At 38.3% G+C, this 19,468-nt stretch overlaps 1 protein-coding gene across 1 annotated transcript in view; it reads right to left on the bottom strand.

Moving 5' to 3' along the window:
• The window catches only part of CSMD1 (CUB and Sushi multiple domains 1), a 1,071,884-nt gene that overhangs the window by 216,943 nt on the left and 835,473 nt on the right, over positions 1-19,468 (bottom strand). Inside the window, exons 22-23 of the mRNA XM_070732892.1 lie at positions 9,299-9,468; positions 1,012-1,168 (exon numbers count right to left, since the gene is read on the bottom strand). Coding sequence (XP_070588993.1) covers positions 1,012-1,168; positions 9,299-9,468 — 327 coding nt within the window. The remainder of the gene's footprint in view (positions 1-1,011; positions 1,169-9,298; positions 9,469-19,468) is intronic.

Here is a 19,468-nt window from a genome sequence, read left to right as displayed (position 1 = left end):
ATGGTAGAAAGAAATCTACTATCAGATTTAATACTGAGGCTTTCTTGTATTTTGATTGTTGAAGCTAGAGACTAATGAACCCCAGCAACGGTAGCATTGCCAAAATACAAGTATTTACTTTAACAGAACAGTGTAATATTAAATATTCAATTGTATAAAACCTACATATACATTACAAATCTACAGGTAATTAGCGTATTTAACAAAGATTGAAATACTATCTCTTTTTTTAGATTTATATCCCACTTTTTAATATATGCAACCAGGGGTGAGTTCCTCCCGGTTTGGACCAGTTCGGCCAAACCAGTAGTGGCCCCTGGTGATGTCACAATAATGTAACTAAACTGGATCGATCAGTGCCGGTTCATGGGTGCAGCCCTCTTTTTTTTAAAAAAAATCACATTTTTAAAAATTTATTTTCTTTTGTACATTTGCAGAAGCCAAGTTTTCATTACTGTGCATACAGTCGGCATTTTGTTTTCAGCTTTTTAAAAAAATTAAGGGTTTTTTGTACTACTCATGCACGTGCACGCTTTGTGCACGCACGGCCACAAGGCCCGGGATGAAGAGAATTGGCAGTGAGATAAGTTGGAACCCACAAATTTATTCAACACAAGGTGGTGAACATAACTAATACTTCTTCCTCCTCTTACTCTCCCCACAACAACTTTGTGAGATAATTTGGGCTGAAAGAGAGTGACTGGCTCAAAATCACCAACCTTTGAGGCCTAAGACAAGAGTAGAACTCAACATTTCCAGGTTTCTAGGTCATCAACTTAACCCCTGCACCAAACTGCTCTCTCTTTTCTATTTACATTGACTGTTATGTTCACAAAATAATGTACAAATATTGAAAATTATTCTTAAGCATGATCTTTAAGATTCTCTTTTTTCTAGTATTGAAAGGAATTAAGACGCAATCTCATAAATGGAGGACGTGTTAATAATACTTCTTAGGATTTTGTTTTAAACATTGCTCATTGTAACTCTGTTTTCCCCCGTTTCACTTACTTGTATATGTGAGGTGAAAACCTTGGTCTGTATCTGATCCGTTACTGTTAAATTCTATCCACAAATGGTTAGATGTGCTATTGAGAATGAGTTCTAGCAATTCCATTTTTGTAAATGTTCCCAACAAACGGGATGAACTGTCTTTTCCATCATATACCTATAAAATAAAATACAATAAAGTTTAAAACACGTTTTAAAAATGTATTTTAAAGCTTCTGCAATCTAACAGATGTTCATGTACAATTCACTAAAAACCATCAAAATTTCCGAACAAAACATAGGGAAAAAAAGAACAATCATTTTCACTGCTTGCCATACATTGGTTATGGAGCTTATTTACATGATAACACATTACTTCCCATCTAGCCATTTTTTTAAAAAAATAAAAACAAGTTTGTGTTAATGGCACAGTTCACTTTCATTTATCAATTCCATCTTCTTCTTTCTTCAGAATCTACTTCAGAGTTTTTATTTCAAAATTTCATGGGATTTTTGGGAAGATACTTATTCTAAACACATTGATGAGGGAGGGAGGGAGGGGATAAGATACACCAGTCTGATCATCACTAAATGAATTAAAGAGAATTGAGGTAGCAACCCTGGCGAAAAGTACCAAGTTTATTTTTAGTATTGCGCTGAGGAACTTTAATTCATTTTAAATATTCTTAATCCATGCTATGCTTTTATAAAGTCACATAGAAGGAATGAAGACTTGAACCTCTGAACAGTTGTGGGGCGAGGACTAAACTCCCAAGCTAAGAATCACATTGACCTGAATTAATTTAATTTAATTTAATTGGTTTATAAGCCACCCAACTACTTCTGAACTCTGGATGGTGTACAATAGTTTAAAAAAACATAATAACAATTTAAAACCCCAAATATAATTCATATCCTTAGATGGTATAAGTCATCAGCCCCAGCTCTGCTAGCAAAGTCAAGTTTTCATGGCCTTCTGGAAGGCCAGGAGGGTGGGGATGGTGCAGATTTCTGTGGCAGTTGATTCCAGAGAGAGCCACCACAGTGAAGGCCTTCACCAACCGACATCAATCGTGAATGTTTCAATCATGTGCACATTTCCAAGATCATTATTTGAAATGACCCAATTTCTCTTTGCCCTAATTAAATATTAGAGGGGTGGGGGCTCAAAGCTTACTGCTTGCTGCCATCTCATTCAAATAATTCTGTACATCAGCATTATTGTCAGTTACTGCATTGCAGCAGAGGCGGGGTAACGATGTGGACACAGAGCTGGATTTAAAACTGGGTCATTTTTATTAATTAAATTATCATAAATTTAATTCAACCTAACAAGGGCTGGCAGGCTCCACCCCCCGACGACATCATCGGGCCAGGACGATGACCAGCAGGGCCAGGATCTCACGAAATCTCGCGAGATCCTGGCCTTCAAAATGGCGGCTGCACCTGCTGCAAATCCGGGCCGGGGAGGTGAGTCACCGGCTGGGTATTGCTGCAATGCATTAAATTTGTAAATGTGTGTAGTGCTTGGAAAATAGATTTATTACCATTTAGTACCACCATATTTGCAAATGGTTGCAAATCAAGGTAACTGCTAAATGACGCAGTGTATAGAATCACAATAGATATTTCAATTTGCATTTAGAAACCTATTGGCAGCCAACACAGTGAAATATGCTCTTGGTGGTCTGAATTCACACAGGCTGCCACATTTTATACCAGTTGTAGCTTCCAGGTGGTTTCCAATGGCAGTCCCATTTAGAGCTCAGTGCAGTAGTCCTGTTCTGTGATGACAAGACTTGGAATTATAGTATTCCCTCATTTATGGCGGGTGTTATGATCCAGGACCACCCCCAATAAATGAAAATCCACGAAGTAGGGACAATAAACCGACATTTTGGACAGGGATTGCCTGCTTTCTCCAAAAGTCCCAGGCAGGCTGAGCTTTTGCTCCTACCATTCCAAGCTCCAAGATAAGGGCCCATGGGAGTTGGAGTCTGGCACATCTGAGGTGACGAGGGGGAGACCGTGGGCTTACGAGTCCACCTAAGCACACTTCGCATTTTCCCCAAAGACAGTCGGGCAAGAGAGAAGGCACCTCTGCATTGGTAACAGCGTGATGCCTTTGGCTGCCACAGCTGCCTCCTTGAAAGCGCTCAGGGATCTGGACGGGAGGAAAGGAGATGCCCGCCTTGCTTCCCCTTATCCCATCCAGAGCAGAAAAGCCACTGAGGTAGAGGACATTGAGCCTTTCACTTCCCCCTCGGCTCTACCACAGCCTCCCGACTCCTGGGCACCCCTAGAATCCTGGCCGCCAAGGTCTCTCCCCCCCCCCCCCCCCGCCCAGCCACTCACCCACAGTGGAAACCCACTGCTGGCTCCGGCAGACACAGTGAGCCCCTGACTGTGCATGCATACATGTCATGCCCTTTTCCCTCCTGTCAGGACTGGCACGGTCTTCTTAAAAACCCACGATGCACCGAGTACATGAAAGATGAACCACCAAGTGGTGAGGGAACACTATACTCTTATCCTCATATGTTAGAGCTGCAACTGGCTGATGCAACCTTGTAGATGGCCTTCTCCTCCCAAGTCATGAATTCATATTGAAGTTTTGGCATAGAATTAGTACAGGAGTATAAATTTGATTGTGAAATTTATTTCTCTGCTCATTCCTCCCTTCAAAAAAAAACCACGACTCTAGACATCCTCGAAAGGTTAGGACAACAAAGTAACATTTTTTTAAAAAAACTGCACAAATGATCATGTCAGTTGGGCATGACTAAACACTCTAAGACTAATGACCACTCAGATTCAGAAATGGGTTGGATTTCCTGACCTGGTACCTGTGGAGCTAGGTTTTCAGGGTTTTTTAAAATGATGGCTGGGGCATGGATATACAGATTTCAAGGAAAATATTATTGCATATGATAACTGCTGTGAAACAGAAAGCATACTAGTTACATGATAGCAGTGTTACAGTATCTCAGGGGTTTTCACAAAGAAGAGAGAGTCAACCTATTCTCCAAAGCACCTGAGGGTAGAACAAGAAGTAATGGGTGGAAACTAAACAAGGAGAGAAGTAACTTAGAGAGAAGTAATTCCTGATGGTTAGAACAATTAATCAGTGTAATAGCTTGCCTCCAGAAGTTATGAATGATCCAACATTGGAAGTTTTTAAGAAGATGTTGGATAACCAACCTCACCTACAAAAAGATATTGATAAAATTGAACGGGTCCAAAGATGGGCTACAAAAATGGTGGAAGGTCTTAAGCATAAAACTTATCAGGAAAGACTTAATGAACTCAACCTGTATAGTCTGGAGGACAGAAGGGAAAGGGGGGACATGATGAAAACATTTAAATATGTTAAAGGGTTAAATAAGGTTCAGGAAAGTGAACACAAGAACAAGGGGCTCAATCTGAGGTTAGTTGGAGGAAAGATCAGAAGCAACGTGAGAAAATATTATTTTACTGAAAGAGTAATAGATACTTGGAACAAACTTCCAGTAGACGTGGTTGGTAAATCCACAGTAACTGAATTTAAACATGCCTGGGATAAACATATATCCATCCTAAGATAAAATACAGGAAATGGTACAAGGGCAGACTACATGGATCATGAGGTCTTTTTCTGCCGTCAATCTTCTATGTTTCTAACCATTTGTCTGAAATAGTGTAGGGTTTCCTGCCTAAGCAGGGGGTTGGACTAGAAGTTCTCCAAGGTCCCTTCTAACTCTCTTTTTATTGTTGTTGTTGTTGTTGTCGTCGTCATTATTATTATTATTATAATTGGATTGTATTGGATTGTTTTTCACTTGTTGTGAGCCGCCCCGAGTCTTCGGAGAGGGGCGGCATACAAATCCAAATAATAAATAAATAAATAAATAAATATTATTATTATCATCATTATGTCAGTATAACACAGCAAACGAGATCACTATGCTGGATTTCATATTTCATCACCAGTCGGGCGCTTTCCAAGCACCTAGGACTGCGTGATGTAGCGGCGAATTATGTTTGCCGATCCCAGTAAAGCGGCCTTTTGAAATTGACAGATGGAGATTTTGTCAATTCCGATGGTTTTCAAATGTCCGCTGAGAACCTTTGGTACTGTGCCCAGCGTGCCAAGTACCACTGGGACCACTTTCACTGGCTTATGTCAGAGTCATTGCAGCTCGATTTTTAGATCTTCGTATTTCATTAATTTCTCTAGCTGCTTCTCCTCAATTCTGCTGTCTCCTGGGATTGCGATGTCGATGATCCATACTTTCTTTTTCTCCACGATCACAATGTCTGGTGTGTTATGCTTCAAAATTCGGTCAGTCTGAAGTCGGAAGTCCCACAGTAGTTTTACTTGCTCATTTTCGACCACTTTTTCAGGCTTATGATCCCACCAGTTCTTTGCCACTGGTAAATGGTAGTTCCGGCACAAGTTCCAGTGGATCATCTGTGCCACAGTATCATGTCTATGCTTGTAGTCAGTCTGTGCGATTTTTTTGCAGCAGCTGAGTATGTGATCGATTGCAAAAAGATCGCACAGACTGACTACAAGCATAAATAATAATAATAATAATAATAATAATAATAATAATAATTATTATTATTATTATTATTATTATTATTGACTAGTACAGAGTTCCCCAACTTTTTCAGCTTTGTGAACCATCAGAAGTGGTCATCCACTGCTCACATGAGTAGAGATGTATTCATACAGGGTCACCCGTCACTTCCACAGCCTGCTTCTGAAAAGCTTAATGTCCAGTAGTGAGCCATGGCCCAGAGGTCAGGGACCCCTGGATTAGGATACTAGGCCGCCCCAAGTCTTCGGAGAGGGGTGGCATACAAATCAAATCAAATCAAATCAAATCAAATCAAATCAACAAATAAATAAATAAATAAATAAATAAATAAATAAATTGGTAACAATAGCATTATTTAAATATCCTTGAGTGTCAGATACTACCAATATTTATAGCTTAGTTGGGAATAGTTTCAATATCATAATACTGGTCTATAATAAAATGTATAGATGAGTCAGAGAGACTAACTGAGCAACAAAGACAGTAAAGGAGAGGTAATTGATAGTTGATCAAAACAGGAGGAACTGAAGCTCTGTTAGAATGTTATATATAAAAATGTAATTTATACAAAAGCAAAGAAAGAATATTAGAGAGCTATATATATATTTTAAAAAAACATAGGAGTTAGAATAAATAAACCTACAGCAGTAGTACTAAAAGGTTAGAATATACCAAAATGAATCAGTAAAACAGAATAAAATGCATATGCTCAAGAAATCTGCAAGTAAGCTAGACCATTAGGAGGAGATAAAATCCACCATGGAAATCAGTGCAAGAAGTTTTGAATTATGCCTTTCTATAATCCCAGTTTATTCGTGATTTTACTGTTTCTTTTCTTTTTCTTTCCACTTTAATGCTGTTGGAACTTATAGAAATGAGGGAATGAAAGCCAGCCTTGAAAGATATCAGTGCAAAGACTTTCAAGCTACAGATATCCATCAAGTTTCAATGGCAATTAGGACCAAAATGTACAGTATGTTGCTAAGTCACGTCTTAAACTGTGAAACCGCATGGCTGCATCTCTTAATGACAGAAATTTGGGCAGTCCTAGTTGCTGTTGTTACCCAGAGATCATATGAGTGGTTAAGAGAGAACTATAACTGGAGCTCTAGGAAAGCAGGCTGACAGGGAAGAGCTATAGGCGGGAGAGAGGTAGAATAGAATAGAATAGAATAGAATAGAATTTTTATTGGCCAAGTGTGATTGGACACACAAGGAATTTGTCTTGGTGCATATGATCTCAGCGTACATAAAATAAAATATACATTTGTCAAGAATCATGTGGTACAACAATGATTGTCATAGGGGTCAAATAAGCAATGAAGAAGCAATATTAATAAAAATCTTAGGATATAAGCAACAAGTTACAGTCATACAGTCAACATGGGAGGAAATGTGTGAAAGGAATGATGAGGAAAAACTAGTAGAATAGAAGTGCAGACTTAGTAGAAAGTCTGACAGTGTTGAGGGAATTATTTGTTTAGTAGAGTGATGGCGTTCGGGAAAAAACTGTTCTTGTGTCTAGTTGTCTTGGTGTGCAGTGCTCTGTAGCGACGTTTTGAGGGTAGGAGTTGAAACAATTTGTGTCCAGGATGTGAGGGGTCAGTAAGGGTTCAAGAGCAGCACAAATTGTGGAAGCAGGCCAACGAGAGTCACTACAGAGCATAGGGTAGCAGGGCTCCATTGGAGAAAAAGTGGTGAGAATGACTTGTGGCTTTCCCTGCTGGCTTCCTCATTGACTTGTGGAAAAATAGCGGGGAAGGTTGCAATGATGATAATGTAACTTTGACTCACTGTTACATTGTAAAATCACGGATGCCCAGCTTGTGATCACACTGTGTACACTGTGATGGCTGCATTTTTGCAGACCAATTGTGGATCCTTTTTATCCAGTGCGGTCATTAATCTGAATGGTTACTGGACAAATGATCATAATCCAAGGACTATCTATATCTGTGATTTTCACTTTCTGTAACTTTCATTTTGATTGAGGTTCTCCAGTTCTGCTATTTTTCAGTCTCTCCAGTAACACTGCCTAATATATCAAAACACATATACAGTGTTCCCTCGATTTTCGCGGGGGATGTGTTCCGAGACCGCCCGCGAAAGTCAAATTTCCGCGAAGTAGAGATGCGGAAGTAAATACACTATTTTTGGCTATGAACAGTATCACAAGCCTCCCCTTAACACTTTAAACCCCTAAATTACCATTTCCCATCCCCTTAGCAACCATTTAGATTATTACTCACCATGTTTATTTATTAAAGTTTATTTTAAAAAATGCTTTTTAAAGGCAGACAAAAGTTTGGCAATGACATATGACGTCATCGGGCGGGAAAAACTGTGGTATAGGGGAAAAAACCCCAAAGTATTTTTTAATTAATATTTTTGAAAAACCGTGGTATAGACGTTCCGCAAAGTTCGAACCCGCAAAAATCGAGGGAACGCTGTATGTCCATTTCTCAATAGCATCAAAATAGGCAAGGGGAAGGTACTGCTTATAAGGATAAAACACAAGGAGAAACGTATTTACAGTTACAAAAATATAATTATTAATGATTATAGTTAATAGTTTGCAGGTGAGGTGAATGTATTAGAGAAAAGACTACATAATTGAAGGAGGACCAAATAAAAGTGAAAATTAGAAAAAAGGCCTTCTACAAAAAAACCGATCACATGACAATAAATCTTTATCTTTCTTTCTCACAGGCATGCAGACTTGCAAACATTCTGGAAAACCTATTCCTCTCCAGGCTTTTCTAAATTTAGGTTTCCTGTCTTGACCCTAAATTTATGCTGTCCCAGTCGACAGCATGGGTTTTTAATCTAGACAAAAGGAGAAAAATATTGCATGACAGATTATGGAAAGCAGGTAACTTTCTGTTTCTCAAATATAGCAAGGAAGTCAGGACAGAATAAGTTATTACCCAGTTGGCTTGGGGCTACTAAGTCTCAGGAGTCTTGCTTTCATAACAAAATGAGAGAGAGAAAAATACCTTGAGGAAAGGTGGGTATACATTTAACTATTTAGTGATTGCTTTCTTTATACTGGAATTTGAACATTGTAAATAGCACATTGTTTCAGAATGTGATTCAAGTTCAGACTTCAAGTTGCCTGCCCAGTTTCTGTACTTTGAGGCAAACTATAAATATTGTAAATTAATAAATAAAACAAAGCAATTATAAAAGGTCAGTAAGACAAGGACTGAGAAGCTTGGTTGTCCCTTGTCCTAATGTTTCTTTTTTACTAGTATCATGTATATGAATATTATTATATCTTTGTATACCACCAATATGTACTTGACAAAACAAACAAATAAAAATAAAAATAAATAAATTACTCTTTACATTATCCAAATGTAATAAATTGGAAGAGCATCAGAAGTTCAAACTTTGGAGAAGGTTTATCATATGTACTGTATGATCCAAGCATGGACACACTGAAGGTCAGAATGAGATAGTCACATATAAAACAAGTTAAAGTTAACTTGGATTTATAGTAAAAGAAAAATGTCCTAGCATTTCCTTTATTTAAGCCAAAGGATATTCAAATGGAATTCCACATATCACCAATTGAAAACTGTGCCTGATTCCCAGATCTGAGATTACCCCCCCACCCCAAAAAAAAAGAATCCAAAAAAACTTGATTTCAAGTACTAAAACTCAGAAATATGCTGCAATAGAATTGGATGGGATATATTATTGGTGTGTGGTTTAACATTTACCTTAATAGTATCACCATCAAGAAGCTTAAAGGTTCTGGCTTTTAAGTGGATGCCTTTCCCAGGTTCAGTTTCAATTTTATAGATGCATTCATGATTGTTGTCATAGTTAGCTGGAAAATTTGGTGATAGTAATGTTCCTTCATTCCCAGATACACTTGCTCCACATTCAGCTAAATAAAACAGACATATTTATAAACAAAAATGATTAATTATCAAAACTATAAACATTTCAAAACTATAAAATATCTTTTTTGCATGTAAGTAAAGTATAAGTGAGATAAGTATAAAATGTTATTTGCTGGTAGAACAATTTTTGACATTTTTTTGACATTTTGACAATTGATATTTTAACTTTTTTTAAATTTCACATAACCCATTAACACTTTCTTATTAACAAATCAAAGATCAAAATTAATCAAAACTTTGTATTTGTTTTTTTTGTCCTGACGTTTCTTTTATTTTCTTTTTCAACTGTGTTTTGTCTCACTATACTCTTGAAAGCAGTGACATTAAGGAAATGTACATAAAAGTAATGTTAATCAATATAGGTATACAGGTAGTTCCCAACTTACAATCACAATTGAGCCCAAACTTCCTGTTGCTAAACGAGACATTTTTTTTTGTAAATTTTGCCTCATTTCACCATCTTTCTTGCCACAGTTGTTAAATGAATCATTGTAGTTAAATTAGTAACAGCATTGTTATGTGACTATGGCTTCCCCATTGACTTTGCTTATCAGAAGTTCTTAAAAATTGATCACTTGACCCCAGGACTTAGCAACCATCATAGATATGAGTCATTTGTAAAGCATCTGAATATTGGTCACTTTTTTCACTGCTGTTGTCGTTTTGTACAGTCACTAAACAAATAGTTGTAAATTGAGGTTTGTTTGTTTGTTTGTTTGTTTGTTTGTTTGTTCGTTCATTCATTCATTCATTTAAAATCCAGTTGTACATCTCCACCCCATGTACAGTCAACGAAGCAGTGGAAGTGATGTGCCGGTGCCTGGAGGCTGTTGGGGCCTGGATGGGTGTCAACAAACTCAAACTCAACCAGACAAGGTTTAGGTTTAGGTTTATTGGATTTATATGCCGCCCCTCTCTGCAAACTCGGGGTGGCTCACAACAAGACGGAGTGGCTGTGGGTTTTGCCTCCCAAGGACAATTCTATCTGTCCGTCCATTACCCTGGGGGGGGGGGAATTATTGGCCCCCTCAGAGAGGGTCCGCAACTTGGGCGTCCTCCTCGATACAAAGCTCACATTAGAGAAACACCTTTCAGCTGTGGCGAGGGGGGCATTTGCCCAGGTTCGCCTGGTGCGCCACTTGCGGCCCTATTTGGACCGGGAGTCATTACTCACAGTCACTCATGCCCTCATCACCTCGAGGCTTGACTACTGTAACGCTGTCTACATGGGGCTACCTTTGAAAAGTGTTCGGAAACTTCAGATCGTGCAGAATGCAGCTGCGTGAGCAATTATGGGCTTCTTTAAGTATGCCCATATTACTCCAACACTCCGCAGTCTGCATTGGTTGCCGATCAGTTTCCGGTCACAATTCAAAGTGTTGGTCATGACCTATAAAGCCCTTCATGGCATCGGACCAGAGTCGGCCTTCTCCGGGTCCCGTCAACCAACAATGTCGCTTGGTGGGACCCAGAGGAAGAGCCTTCTCTGTGGTGGCCCCGAATCTCTGGAACCAACTCAACCCAGAGATTAGAATTGCCCCCACCCTCCTTGCCTTTCGTAAGCTGCTTAAAACCCACCTCTGCTGCCAGGCATGGGGGAACTAAGTACACTTTCCCCCTAAGCCTTTACAATTTTATGCATGGTATGTTTGTATGTATGACTGGTTTTTATATAATGGGTTTTTAACTGTTTTTTAGTATTGGATTTTGTTGTACTGTTTTACTGCTGTTGTTAGCCACCCCGAGTCTGCGGAGAGGGGCGGCATACAAATCCAATAAATAATAATAATAATAATAATAATAATAATAATAATAATAATAATAATAATAATAAGTCATTTGTAAAGCATCTGAATATTGGTCACTTTTTTCACTGCTGTTGTCGTTTTGTACAGTCACTAAACAAATAGTTGTAAATTGAGGATTATTTATTTATTTATTTGTTTGTTTGTTTGTTTGTTTGTTTAATTTAGTTGTCAAACATGTACAGGAAAGTAGTTTGTATAAACATAACGTAAGTAAAAAGTAATGATAAAAGAGGACAGAAGGACAGTGATGCCCCTTACAGACTTCTTAGAAAGGAGAGGGGTGAACTGTAGACAATCTAAGGTTAAAGTTTACAAATTACCTATAATAGTTTCTCTGCATTCAAAAATAAGTAAACAAAGAGTATAGATGACTTCCTTCTATTCAGTTTCAAAAAAGGGGGAGGGACTAATAATGCAGAAAAAAGGCTGTTTAGATTCTTAAGAAAAATCTTTAAAATACAGTATATTCGATACATATTATTAACCTTCGGTATTGCAATAAAACTTGAACAAGATGAAGTGATTTAACCCAACTAATTATTACCTATAACTAGGTAATTTCCAAAATGAATTTGTAGTTTGGCAGGGCCCCAATTCATGTAGATCACAAGTACTTTTAAATTCTTTCAACTATAAAATAAGTATTGTAAATAACATGTTTTTATTCCCCGTTGGAATTGTGGGGTTTGGATCTGTTTATAAACTGGCACGTCTTATAGCTCGTGATTGCTTATAATAAGCCAAAAAAGTGCAATGCAATGAAAAGGAAAGAAATCAAATAGCAATACAACAGCTAAAATGAATGAAAAACAAATAATTTGCAATATACTGCAATACAGATGCACAAGCTAATGGGGGGTCCCAAGGTCTGCCTACATTTCAAAAACATTTCGTGAGCTGCACTGGTTGTCAATTGGTCTCCAGGCACAATTCAAAGTGCTGGTGATAAAGCCCTATATGGCTTAGGACCAGATTACCTGCAGGACCGTCTTCTACCTCATGTATGCTAGCAGCCAGTTAGGTCCCATAGAGTTGGCCTTCTCCCGGTCCCATCGGGCAGGCAATGCCGTCTGGCGGGGCCTAGGGAAAGAGCCTTTTCTGTGGTGGCCCCAGCCCTCTGGAAATTTATTTATTTATTTATTTATTTATTTATTTATTTATTCAATTTTTATGCCGCCCTTCTCCTTAGACTCAGGGTGGCTTACAACATGTTAGCAATAGCACTTTTTAACAGAGCCAGCATATTGCCCCCACAATCCGGGTTCTCCCTCCAGAGATACATACTGCCCCCTCTCTCCTGGTCTTTTATAAAGCTTTGAAGACCTACCTCTGCCGGCGAGCATAGGGACCGTGAGCTATGAAATTGTCCCCAGCCAATACATAAATGATTGAATTAGATGAATGTGGAGGATTGTATAAGGGGTTTTAGATTTTTTAAAATTAATTTTGCATATATTTTTCAAGAAGAGCGGCATAGAAATCTAATAAATAAATAAATAATAAATAAATACTAATATCAACACAGTAAATAAACTAATGTTAATTCTCAAAGGCCCTTCAGAAAAGCCATGTCTTGGCAACTTTTTGTCAGTGTTAATATCATCCAGACCTCCAGGAAATATGATTCTATACAATGTGGACACCACAGAGAACAGATTAAAGTTTGATTTTAAGCATGTATTGTTCCTATATACAAGCAGTTGATTTGAAGTAATTATGCTTATTAAATTCATTTTATGTCTGGACATAAATTGCAATGTTTACAACAAGAAATATTTTCTGCAAATGTGGTTTAATTTGGAGCAAATTTAAGAAATTAGAAAATAAGGTTTATATACTGCACATGATGTTAATAAGGAAAGTTATTTATTTATATCCCATTTGTAATTTATTTATAATTATTTTTACAAAGACCTCAAGGAAGCAAACATATTCAATATACTGTCCTCCTATTTTCCCCACAACAATAAACTGGGGTGATTAGGTAAGGGAGAATGGCTGGCCCAAGGTTACTCAACTTGCTTTCATGGTTATGGCACAACTCGGACTCACACTCTCCCACTTTTTAGCCTAGTGCTTGATCTACTAGATCAAACTAGGTCTCAGTATCAAAATTATTATACAACTTCAATTCCAAACATGTGAAGGACTGAGAATGGATGGCAATAATGTAACTAATTATATGATTTTAACTGGATGTGGAATGAATTGATAACCTGAACAATCCATATTCTGGATAGTCCCCAAATTAGGGCTGCCTGCCCTCTGTAATGTCAAACATATTACATGTTTTGCCCTCCCAAAGCTAGAGAGGCCTTCATTGAGCCGCCGGGAGAGTGAAAACAGCCTCCCCTGGGATCCAGAGGCTTTCTGGAGGCCGGAAACAGGCTTTTTTCTAGACCTCCAAAATTTCTGGGAGGCCCACTTTTCACCCTTACCAGGCTCCATAGGCTTTCCTCAAGCCTCTGGAAGAGCGAAAACAGCCTCTCTGGGCTTTCAAGGTCCTCCAAAGGCCAGATACAGCCAGTTTCCAGACTTTCAGATCTTCTGGGAGACCTGTTTCTTGTCCTCCCAGAGCCTCTGCGTGGGCCCTGCACTTACTTGGCATTCAAAATGGGCCATGTGGAGACTCCTGAGAGGGGCAGACTGGGGTGGACAGGGTCAGCTAATTCTTTCAACTACCAGTTTGGTGAACCAGATGTAAAATTTGCATCTGGTTTGCTCGAAACAGTCTGAACCAGTTGAATCCCACCCCTGGATAGGGAGTTTACAGGCTTTTGTACAATGGATGTTTTATTTTGTAAACCACCCAGAATCACTCCATGTGAATGGGGCAGCAATGCAAGTGTGTTTAATAAATAAATAATAAATTTATTTCATTGATAAATTCCAAAGATCCTTTTTAAGGCAGGAAACATAAAAATAAGGCAATACATATCTGGCATATGGATAATTAAAAGATTCAGATGGTGTGTACAGGAATTATCGTATATACTTGAGTATAAGCCGAATTTTTCAGCCCCAAAAATGGGCTGAAAAACCCGACCTCGGCTTATACTCGAGTCACCACAAGAGGGCGCCGAATCACCACAAGAGGGCGCCCCGCCAGCAAGCTAAACGGGGAGGACGGGGACGGCATGAACTCTCTCCAGGATTTAGAAGCCTCCAGCCGGAGAGAGAAGCAGATTTGTTACAGAGATCCACTTGGTACAGCAGCAGGGGAAGGAGGAGAAGGAGGAGGAGGACAGCTCTTTCCTTTCCTCCTCCCCGGCGGCTGTGGGCTATTCTGGCTCTCCTCCGCCTCATTTCCCTGTTGCCGTCCCAAGTGGATCTCTTTAGCAAATCTGGGGCAATAAAGGGAGACGGAGGAGAGAGCCAGCAAGCTAAAAGGGGGGGGGGAGGAGGAGAGAGCCAGCAAGCTAAAAGGGGCAGGGGAAGGAGGAGAAGGAGGAGGAGGACAGCTCTTTCCTTTCCTCCTCCCCGGCGGCTGTGGGCTATTCTGGCTCTCCTCCGCCTCATTTCCCTGTTGCCGTCCCAAGTGGATCTCTTTAGCAAATCTGGGGCAATAAAGGGAGACGGAGGAGAGAGCCAGCAAGCTAAAAGGGGGGGGGACCGGGACAGCATGAACTCTCTCCAGGCTTTAGAAGCCTCCAGCCGGAGAGAGAAGCAGATTTGTTAAAGAGATCCACTTGGTACGGCAGCAGGGGAAGGAGGAGAAGGAGGAGGGCAGCTCTTTCCTTTCCTCCTCCTCCCCCGCGGCCAGTGTTCCCTCTAATTTTTTGGGGAGGTGGGCGGAAAAGTATAGTGTCTGAGCGGCAGTCCCTTCGGGACTGGGCGGCACAGAAATAATAAGTAAATAAATAAATAAATAAATAAATAAATAAATAAATAAATAAATAAATAAAAAACCCACCTCAGAGAATTTCAAAATAAAATACTGTACTGTGTGTCTATAACAGTGAGCTCATAATAGGGCAACTCTATCAATATCAAAATGCCATTTAAATAGTTGAGCTAGTTTCAAATTAGATTTTGATTTTCTTTCTCTCTTCCTTACTCCCATTCTTTTTCTTTCTCTTTTCCTTCCTCTCTTTTTTCTATCTGTTTCTCTCTCTTCCTCTCTCTCTCCTTCCCTCTCACTCTTTCCCTCTCGGCTTCTGGGCAGGTTTGGAAAACTCTGAGTTGATGATGATTTTTAAGTGAGCGATTGCTCACTGCTCAGCTTAGAGGGAACTATGCCTGCGGCTGTGGGATATTCTGGCTCTCCACCTCCTCCTTTCCCTGCTGCCGTCCCAAGTGGATCTCTTTAGCAAATCTGCTTCCCTGCACAACACATGGGGCAATAAAGGGAGACAAGGAGGAGGGAGGATCAGGGGTGGGAGATCAAGCCAACGAGCCAGCCAGCAAGCTAAAGAGGGGGGTGGGACAGCATGAACTCTCTCCAGGCTTCTAAAAACTCAAGTTTAAAGAGCCCTGGGTTAGGGTTAGAAATGCAAGAGTCTTCAAACCTGGAAAAATTAGGGCTTGTGAACTTCAACCCCTACTCCTGAAGTAGCATGGCTGGTGCAGGAATTCTGGGAGTTGAAGTCCACTAGTCTTAAAACTGTCAAGTTTAAAGAGCCTGGGGTTAGGGTTAGAAATGCAAGTCTTCAAATCTGGAAAGATTAAGGCTTGTGGACTTCAACTCCCACTCCTGAGGTAGCATGGCTGGTGCAGGAATTCTGGGAGTTGAAGTCTACTAGTCTTAAAACTGTCAAGTTTAAAGAGCCCTGGGTTAGGGTTAGAAATAGGTTTTAGCTTGGTTGCTGATTGAGCTACTTTTTTAAACTTTTTAATTTATTGTTATTACCAGATTGCTTTCGTTTACCCTCTTTTAAATTTACAGAGCTAATTTTGGTTTTCTTTAAAATAAATATTCTAAAACATTTAATCTACTGATGTCTCAATTAATGTAATTTTATTGGTTTCCATTTTTATAAGTTACCAGTAGCCACTGCATTTTCTAACCTCGGCTTATACTCGTGTCAATAAGTTTTCCCAGGTTTTTGTGGCAAAAACTGGTGCCTCGGCTTATACTCGGGTCGGCTTATACTCGAGTATATACGGTATTTTATTATTCTTTCATTTCATCATGTATGTTCAGATATATGATTCCAGTAATTTTATTAACTCTAAATTTTATTAACTCTAAAACATGACAGAAAAAAGCAACATGCATAAATATCATATCTTGGTAAAATTAACCTAAGAAATATATTCTGACATAATACACATCTTCATTTTTAGCATTCTAATTAATTAATTAATTAATTAGAATGCTAAAATGAAGATTAATTAATTAATTAATACAATTACTTGTTGCAAAAACTCTTTATATTGTCCAATATATCTATTATAAATACAAAAGAGCTATTTTTGAATAAAAGAGCTGCTTCAAGTAAAAAAAATGCCATTTTTAAAAGAGTTTTAAAAGTCATACAATAAATTCAAAAAATCTGAAACTACTAAGGAATTTATTTTTTTCACCCTGAAAAACATGTTAATACTTTATAAAAGTAAAATTATTATTTACAGTATAATTTTATTAAATAAAATGTTAAGATAAAAGAAATTGTAATATTGGAAAAGTAACAAAGAAAATTAGGTAGTATAGTACATATGCAAAGAGGAGAAAGAAATAAAAGATTAGAAAAAGTCAGCTTCTAAATTTTTGGACAGTAACTATTTTACCCTTCCTAGGGTTACATCATAACTTCCTACTTTCCGTAAACTACCTTTTCTAATCTTCAATCCCATAAATCACATTTTCATTTTTCTCTTTTTTTAATCGAAAGGTCTATAAGGGGTTTCTAGTTATTAATAAATGTACCTATTGGTCTTTCTCTAATTCAACAAGTTAATGTTGTCTATCTGCTGGTTCTGTCATCTTCAACAACCAATCTTCCAATATGGGTATTTCAGAATCTTTCCATTTCTGTTCATATAATAGTCTCGCAGCAGTAATCATATTAAAACATAATCTTCCATGGCTCTTTTCTTGAAAATACAATTAAAAGCAAAGATATGTACATCCAAAAGGATAAAATCATCATTATGTTTGGAAGTACTCCATTGAAACCGTAGAGCATTTTTTTTTTAATCCAGTGGCCTCATTTTTTGAAAAAGCACAGCAAGATAACCGTGAGTTAGAATGAAAGGAGATATTCTCCATTGTTATTTGGTAGAATAGACTATGCTTTTGAATCTTAAAAAGAGGAAGGTAGGTTTAAAATCTTATATCAACTGAGGGCTCTGTGGTGAGTTAATTGACGTGTGGCATAAAAGAATGTTATTAAAATTAATTATTGCTTAGTAATGCAACTTCCTACAAAGACATGGCTCATTCTTTAGTTTCAAGGACTTGATTACTCTGATTATCTACATTCCAGCCACTGATGTCTAAATTAACTGAAGCACCGAAATTAGAAGTTATCTTAGGTTCTAGCCTTGATAATGAGTAGGCTTCACTTGTGAAACAACCATGAAAATGACCTATGCACACACACCTTTGTGTAAGCCCACCATTATAATAACTGATTCAAAGAAGATCAAACAAAGCTGTAAGGTACAATAGAGATGCCAACATCTAAGATATCTTAGGAGATATTTCTGACTTGCAAGAATTTCTAGTACTAGAAAATAAAGTTAGATCAGTACTCTAGTAATTACCAAACTGAAAGGCTACAGATATTAACAGAATACCCACAATAATGGATGATCAGGGACAAGGTATAAAATCAGAGGCTGGGAAATTTAATTCTGGCTGAATCAAAGTAATCTCAGAACTGATGTTGTTAATTGGGCAAATAGGAGAGAGGAGTTTAGGGTTAGGGTTAATGAAACTAACAATTATTGTTAGCTATTTGAACAGAGTCCAAAACAGGTATGCAAAACCATACTTAACTCAGCATTCCCATCCTCTTCATAAGGGTTAAAATATACTGTTCTGGACAAAGTAGTTTAGTCTGATGGTTTGGTGTTTCCATTTTTAGCTCAACAGTCCATCATCCTCATTCAGATAAAAGATGCAAAACCTGGGGTTCAGTGGTACAACTGCTATGACCAGTTGTACCCGGCCCTCTGGAATCAACTCCCCCCAGAGATTAGAACTGACCCCACCCTCCTTGTCTTTCGTAAATTGCTTAAGACCCACCTATATCCCCAGGCATGGGGCAATTGAGACACCTCCCCCAAGCTTACAGAGTTTTATGTATAGTATGCTTGTGTTGTATGATTTTTTAAATGACGGGTTTTTAGATGCTTTCTTTTAATTATTAGATTTGTTACACTGTATATATTTTTTATTATTGTTGTGAGCTGCCCCGAGTCTACGGAGAGGGGCGGCATACAAATCTAATAAATAATAATAATAATAATAATAATAATAATAATAATAATAATAATAATAATAATAATAATATTATTATTATTATTATTATTATTATTATTATTATTATTATTATTATTATTATTATCTCTTTCCAGACCCAACTTTTCACTTTCTTCCCACCACTATCTTCCTTTGCTTACTGCTATAGCCACTGCCCTTCCATCTTTTTCTACTGCTCCAGTTAGTTGTTCAGAGGTCTCTCCCTATTTATTCTAGGTTTTATTTGTATCCCATCTTGTATTTTCCCCCTTTTCTTTTCTCCACCTGCCTCAGCTTTCCCATCTAGTTGCTACCAGTGAAGGGCTGAATTTTTTTTACTACCACTATATGGGTGTGGCTTATTTTGTGGGTGTGGCTTGCCAGCCATGTGACCAGGTGGGAATGGCCTGATGATTATGTGATTGGGGGAAGGGCTAAAAGGTAATGTAACTGGCTTAAAGATGACCAACTTGATATCATTCACGTCAAGGGTTTAGATTAGGGTTAGGGTGCCTGGCCTGGCCTCGCCTCAAAGAGATACAATTTCCCTATCTATTTACTATTACTGAACATCCAAAATATATTATTTAATTCCATGTACATATACCATATGTGTACATATATATTACACACAGGTACACAAAAATATACATTATTTAAAGTGTATGTACAAACGTACACGTGCAGCTCTTCTAAAATTATACACATTCAACCTAATTTACTGTGATAGGAAAAACATGTCCAGAGCCCAGAAGGGGGGGGGGGAAA

The sequence above is a fragment of the Erythrolamprus reginae genome, chromosome 1 (genome assembly GCF_031021105.1).
Source record: "Erythrolamprus reginae isolate rEryReg1 chromosome 1, rEryReg1.hap1, whole genome shotgun sequence".
NCBI lineage: Eukaryota > Metazoa > Chordata > Lepidosauria > Squamata > Dipsadidae > Erythrolamprus > Erythrolamprus reginae.
This window is presented reverse-complemented; position numbering and strand designations above follow the sequence as displayed.